Source organism: Frankliniella occidentalis, unplaced genomic scaffold (assembly GCF_000697945.3).
Source record: "Frankliniella occidentalis isolate FOCC.00 unplaced genomic scaffold, Focc_3.1 Scaffold170, whole genome shotgun sequence".
NCBI classification, from domain to species: Eukaryota; Metazoa; Arthropoda; class Insecta; order Thysanoptera; family Thripidae; genus Frankliniella; species Frankliniella occidentalis.
The window spans coordinates 314,780-321,594 of NW_026267296.1; the positions used below are offsets into that span (position 1 = coordinate 314,780).

The 6,815-nt window shown below is 54.6% G+C and overlaps 1 protein-coding gene across 1 annotated transcript; it reads left to right on the forward strand.

The window, feature by feature from the left end:
- The first annotated feature begins 3,527 nt into the window (after positions 1–3,527).
- Positions 3,528–6,815, forward strand: LOC113214377 (protein BTG2-like). The gene has a single exon (XM_026433723.2). It carries the CDS (start codon positions 3,761–3,763, stop codon positions 4,280–4,282), a length of 522 nt encoding a protein of 173 aa, XP_026289508.1. The 5' UTR covers positions 3,528–3,760; the 3' UTR covers positions 4,283–6,815.

Below are 6,815 nucleotides of genomic sequence, written 5' to 3' on the forward strand. Positions count from 1 at the left end.
AGAGAGAGAGAGAGAGAGAGAGAGAGAGAGAGAGAGAGAGAGAGAGAGAGAGAGAGAGAGGCGGTGTGCGCCGTGCGGCCGGTCATGAGGTCGCCGATGGGAAATGTAACGGGCAGTGCGAAGTAGGCGGAGAGAAAGGCCAGCGGAGACAGACGGCCGCCTCGACGACAACGAGTGGCGGGAATGTTTAAAACAAGCGCGCGGCGTGCGCGAGGCTGGCGTGGTGGAGCACTTACAGAGCGATGTTCTTTACCTCCCTCCGGCGACAGCGCGGCGCTGCACCGCACTGTCTGACCGGGGATTAAATATGAAGGGAAGCGGGAGTGCTGCTCCGCCTGATGATGCTTTGCCTGCTCCGGGAGCGGCCAGGAGTATTGCAGTGTGCGCTGTGCGCGAGCGGGAATCCCTCCCCGGGTCGAGCTCCCTTCACTCTCGTGACGGAGACATCGACACCGCCGTCTTCTGCGGGTACCACCGCAGCCGCACGATGTGCGGAGACAATGGCACCTGCACGTCTGTGGGACTTAGTGTGTGTACAGTGGATGGAACTGACATTTATTTACCGAGAGGACCCGCAGAAATACCACCTTTCCCCCTCTTGTTGCCCAACGACTTGCGGGCGTCTCTCTGCGACTGCATGCATGTCGGTTGGTGAACTATTTACGGATCTGCGGGGGAGGTGGAAGTGCAGCAGTGAACTTCGCTTTCTCCTTTACCGTAGCGGCCCAGGCGGGGCCCGTCAGCCCCGCCGCGCTCCGCGCGCTCCGCCCTGCAGCTGGCTAGAAGCGCCCCGACTGGGCGCCCCACCTTTGACAGCAATCTCATAGTCTAATTACTTCATTATCGCGAGACTTATTCGCTGATTGCTGACATTCGGGGTGGGGGAGGGGGGATGTAACTACATCAGGCGAGCCAGATTCGGAGAGAGAGAAGAACGGCAGAGCGCCTCTCACGATTTCCCGATTTCCCAATCAGATTTGCTTTTACAACTCTCTCTCTCTCTCTCTCTCTCCCTCCCTCCCTCTCTCTCTCTCTCTCTCTCTCTCTCTCTCTCTCTCTCTCTCAGCACTTAACTCTGCTCAGCCCTCTCTGTCTCTAGCTCTCCTAAATCGTTTGCAGGTCGGTAAAACTGTTGTCCTCTCTCCGGTCCAGGACGTCCCCGTGAGCACACCGAGCTGTGGGCTAGCCCCTCCCACCCTCACCCGTATACCCTGGATTCCTTTTGTTCTTTTTTCCTTCGGACCGCTGCGTCGCCTGGAATAGATTGCAGGGCCATTGTCCAAGCCCGCCTGCCCGGCAAGATTCTAACGATAGTCGTTGCAGCCGCCGAGCAGCAGCCCCCCAGCCACCGCACGACGCGCTCTGCGGCGCAAAACGACCGCATCGAAACATCGATTCCGATAAGCTGAGGGTAACGACATCGCCAGCGCTTCGAGCTCTCGCCTGAGCGTATGAAGTGGGTAGTAGTACTGAACAAAACCACCATCCACTCAGCCCCGGAAAACATCTTAGCTTATCCGGGACGCAGCATAGAAAGCGGCGCTGGGGCGTAGGCGGCGTCGGGGTAGGGAGGCTGCCTACCAGCTGGGACGCCGCCGGGACGCCGCCGGGACGCCGCCGGGACGCCGAGCGACGCCCGCTCCTTTGTTTGTGTACCAACAACTGTGGTCGCCTGAACGGGGTGCGGGTCGGTGTGGCAACGACGCTCGACGCCGCCGCGAGGCAGCCCAGCGTCGCGGAGCCGGCAACGCCGCCCTCTGCCACCTGCGGGAGCCGGAGAAGGGGAGGGAGAGGGCGCTCCCCCCCCCCCGCCCCCGCCACGCTGCTGGACAAGGCTCCTGGAGCCGCTCCAGCCCTGCTCCAGGCCTGCTCCAGGCCTGCTCCAGGAGGCGAGCGCCAGCCGTGGTGGCCACGGGCCGCAAAGCGAGGCGCAAAGGGCCGAGTACGGCCAAAAGGTTTTATTCCGCGATGATTTGCTCCAGCGGCTGGAGTCCAGTCGCGACGCCCCTGAGGTTCTTTATCCCCTGTCAGCCTGCCGAGCCGAGCCGAGCCCAGCCCAGCCGAGTCCGTGCCGGTCCCGGGCGCACAGGCCCGAGCCGAGCCGAGTCCGTCCCGCTCGCGGAGTGGGAGGACACGCGTGCGCTGAGGCAGTGGCGCTGACGCACCTCGGCGGGCGGCCCGCAGCGGCGCAGCGTAGCGCAGTCAACACACTACTGCGCTGGTAATTTTCCCCCGTCGAAATACGAACGACGAAGAAAAGAAGAACAGGGCCAGCAGATAGAACTTGCTGGTTCCAGCGGGGGGGGGAGGGGGCGATAGTGTGCCTTCCCTATCCCAACAACAGAGAAACGACAGAAGCGGTGCAGGCGGCTTTTGTCGCAACAGCACAATGATAATGATACTCTTTAACTCCGCGGCGTCACGGGTCCGAATCCCGCCGGCCGCCAACCGCTGCAAGTGTGTGAAGGACTTGATGCGGGTCATTTTGAAAAGGTGATGGTATATCCTTCAGGAGCCAGCCGGGGCGCCGCTCCGCGCTGCCCACCACCACCTACGGGGCCCGCGGGCCGCGAGGCGCTCGCCCGCAGGACGTCAACACGCATACGTGACTTGGCGCTCGTGAGCGCGCTATGCGGCGCTTTGCGTTGGCCACACAAGGCTCAGGCCACGCAAACAACTCCGCCGTCTCTCTCTCGCGGGCGCGCTGCAAGAGTGACGAGGACGGCTGCACGGCGCCGCTGTAGCAGGCCGTGCACATCTCGGTGACGGCCAGGAAGGGTGGTTCGCACAGCCTGCGACACACCACCCCTGTTGTCGTCGTCGTCACGTTTTCAACGGCCATATTTTTTTTCGACGGCTTCGTCGTCCCCTAAAGCTGGCACATGGTGACGTCAACTTGGACAGAGCGCTCGCCGGGGGTGTGTAGTACGGGGGTGGCGGCCGGTGGAGGGGGATTGTGCGTAGGAAGTGCGTCACCGCCTCCGCGCACCCCCCGGGCCGTGTGGCCGTCCGGGGGTGGCCGTCCGGGGGTGGGCGCGGCGGGCGCAGCTCACTGAGGTGGCTGCACCGCAGACTAGCGATAGCGACCGCTGCTGATCTCTCCGAGAGGCGTAAGCAGCGCCAGGTGGCTTAATCGCGGGGGGCTTAAGCCGAGACGCGAATTCACGGTACACACGGCGGAAACTTCGCGCGGAGAATTGAGTTTTTCACTCGATTCGAATCGTGAGGAGGCCCTCCGAGCAAAGTGCATCCGAGGTCTCCCGTTCTTTAAATGGACAATTTTATTTAGTCAAAGCAAGAAAACCCATAGATAGCAGTAGTAATGTGTTTTTCGAGTCGGTGTGCAGCAGCGCGCTCCACTGCCTCAGCGCACGGCCTGCCTCGGCGCGGCCCCGCCAGGCTCCGCTAGCGCTCCGCCGCGGCCCAGCACGGCCCGCTGGGCCCGGTGGAGGGGGGCCGGGCGAGCGTTGCCATTGGCTGGCCGCCGCAGCCATCTTTGGTGCGGCTCCCGAGGCTGGCCCCGTGCGGCCCGAGCCCAGCCCGAGTGAGCTAGCGCCGCAGACAGACAAAGGAGGCAGGAGCGTGCGGACGTGTCCGTGAGTGTGTGCGTGAGAGTGTCGCCCTGGACCGGGGACGGGAGAGGAGAGAAGAGCAGAAGAGAAGTGAGAAGGAAGGGGGGCCAGAAAACAGTGTGATACCTCTAGTCGTGCGTGCGTCAACCGTCGAGTGATTTTGTGTGAATGTGCATCAGTCCAGCAACATGAGGCTCGAAATCCATTCCGCTGTCAACTTCCTGGTGCAGCTGCTCCGGCTGCACCACAACAGCTTGAGCGAATCCCAGCTCGAGATGTTCAAGGGCTCGCTCAGCGAGCTGCTGTCCCACCGGTACCGCTACCACTGGTTCCCCGACAGGCCGCACCGAGGCTCCGCCTACCGGTGCCTGAGAATCAACGGCTCCATGGACCCCGTCATCGCCGAGGCCGGGGACGCCGTCGGGCTGCCAGGCTCGTACCTGCACCGCCTGTTCCCCTCCGAGCTCACCATGTGGATCGACCCGGCCGAGGTGTCGTACCGGATCGGTGAGAACGGCTCGATCTGCGTGCTCTACGAGGACGCCCGAAGCGAGCCCACGGCCATCGTCACCCTTCCCCACGAGCCGGAGCTGCTCATGGAGCGGGTGGGCAACAAGGCGCTGCCAGTGAGGCCGATCCAGCACGGCATGCACGTGCCCCACCAAACTGTGCAGCAGAAGTACGACCTGAGCACGTACGCCTCCAGCTGAACCCTCTACCCCCATTTTGTCCCGCGTCCTGTGATCTCATTTAACTCATTCCCATTGATGTGGAACATTTTATTGAATGGCCATAGCACAACAAAGTTTGTTTTGTTTTTGTGTTTTGTTCTCTTCTGTCTCTCGCTTAAAAGGAGGAGTTTTGAGTTTTATTTTTCTTTCGCGTTTCGTTTTGACAGAGCTAAGTTTTGTTTTGCGGGACGGTCATTGTGGAGCTAAATTTTCAAAAAAAGGAGAGGTTGCGGAGAGAGAATTCAAAGGCATGGACAGGCCCTAAAAGGTATTTTAACACCGTAGAGATGTATTTGGAACTTTGTAATAATTAACTTAACTGTGTCAGTTATATTTATGGTGATAATAATTTTAAAAGTGTATGGTTCAGAATCACACATCAAACGAAGCAAATTTATACATGCATACCTAGCATTTCCCATATATGTGTAGTGGTAGCTCTTTTTCAAAATTTATTTGCCTTCATTTTTTTTTTCATCTTAATATTCTGTTCTGTGTGACTTGGTGTATTTGGTTTCGACATCTTGCTGCAGTCTGCGTCCACTGCTGTGGCAGTTAAGATTGTCTGTGACCTTCCATTGCCTGCCTGCTGGATAAAAACGTAAAGTCCCATGAAGTACAAAACAATACGTAGTTCATGGTTGATATAATTGATCGGGATTCATCGCGGAGAGGCGCATCTGACGTTTCCATCATAAACTCCACTGAAAGACTGCCTCGCCGTTCTCAAGGCTGCAACAACAACTTCAATCTAATGCGTGTACGCAGCCCGGAGGGTAGGCCAAGCCTCGGTGACGTCATCTCCACGTTTCGACGCCGCGATGACGCCAGCGTGTTGCCTATCCCTCGGGGCAGTGCGGGGGGGCAGTCTCAAGGTAACGGTTCTTTTCTACGAGTGTCGTTGAAAAAGTCCATGTGCTGTTCGGTTGGAGCTCAAAATTGCATTGCAGTGTGTATGTGATTGTATTATTGTTTGAATCTGTGTAGCAACGTGTCAGCTAACGATCTCGTCTCCAAAAAACTTATTTATTTATTCCGTGTGTAAGGGACAGTGTGATTCTTGTGCGTATCCTAAGAGGGTTTCGCTGCATTGTCTCCTGATCAGTTATTGATACAATAAGAAAACTAGCGTAGATGAGAAATCATACCTTGAAGCGATAGCCGGTACTTTCAAGTACTGATTGGGGGGTTAACTCTCGTTCTTTGCACTATGTGCTGTTGACTGTGTTAAGTTGTATACAACTACTCTAAGAGAGCTTAATCTCTTTCATCAAGTACTCATCTTGTCAAAACCTGTACAGAAATTGGAAATTATTATTTATCGAAAAATGAAATCACAGAAAGCTTTATCTTATATCTCTATTCGAAGCAAAATTGAAATCTATTAGTATTGACTGTGTTCAAAACGCCAGAATGAACTTTACCAAATGTCAATTTGTACATAAATTATTTAATTGATTCAGATTGATCTATGGTAGTTTTAAATACATTTATTTGATCAACACCTTGCATGTCAAAGATTGCCCCATATATTTATTCATAGTGGTATGACTTTTCTCTAGTGAGTGGTTTTCAATCGTTGATTTGTTGTGTATTTTATATTCATCGGCGAAAAATCTCTCTGGAGTGTCACGGTAGTGCAATTTTATGAGTCTCTTGAGTTAGCGAACTTCTTGTGATTTTTGGTTGATTAGGAATGGGTGGACGAAAACGATACCTGGTCTGTTCGAAGAATGGCATATTTCTTCGTCGGAAAGTAGCGTGCAGCGCCATAACCACCGTAATGTAACCATAACATTGTGATAGCAGGCATTCTGCGCCTACCTTACTTTGAAGCCTCCTCGACGTTGGGCCAAAAGTATTTTAAGCAAGCGAGTTTAAAGCTCGCTCCCAGTGCAGACGACCTTTTCTGTCTGAACGGGAGCGAGGCGCGAGCTGTTTCTTTTAATTGTGATCAATCGCTGACCAGTCAAAAAACGGGCACAGCGAGTCGAGGTTCCGTCATTGTGATCTGATCCCACCCAGAATTGTACAGTTTATGTGGCGTAGGGCGGAGTCAGGGTAGGTGCAGACCAAAAATTGTATAGATTGTAAAGATTCTCTCGAAAATTGTGATGTTGCAGACCAGGGTAAGAGGGAGCACGAGGCAGCATATGGTATTAACTGTACTTATTATCAGGCCGATAATGTAAATGAACTTCGACGTATGCAGTGTGACCTGACCTGACTGCCTGCCTGCCTACCTGCCATACACGATCGAACTCCTTAGCATGGCATAAAAACATTATTCTATCGAGATAGAGACTGCAGTAGGTTTATATTAAAACTCTTCAGGTAAATGGTACAAAGCTGGCGACAGCAGTCTGTGATGTTTTGATTGCAGTATTTAATATAAGTCCACTGGAAGTAGGTAACTACATAATTATAGTTTCATTCATGCCTATGTTCATTCGTGTAAGTTTGCTTCCAGTGATTTTCAATTATATACTAAATTTAAAAAAAAATTGAAAAT

Coding starts and splice junctions, on each gene's coding strand:
- LOC113214377 (XM_026433723.2), top strand. CDS start 3,761: ATGAGGCTCGAAATCCATTCCGCTGTCAACTTCCTGGTGCAGCTGCTC.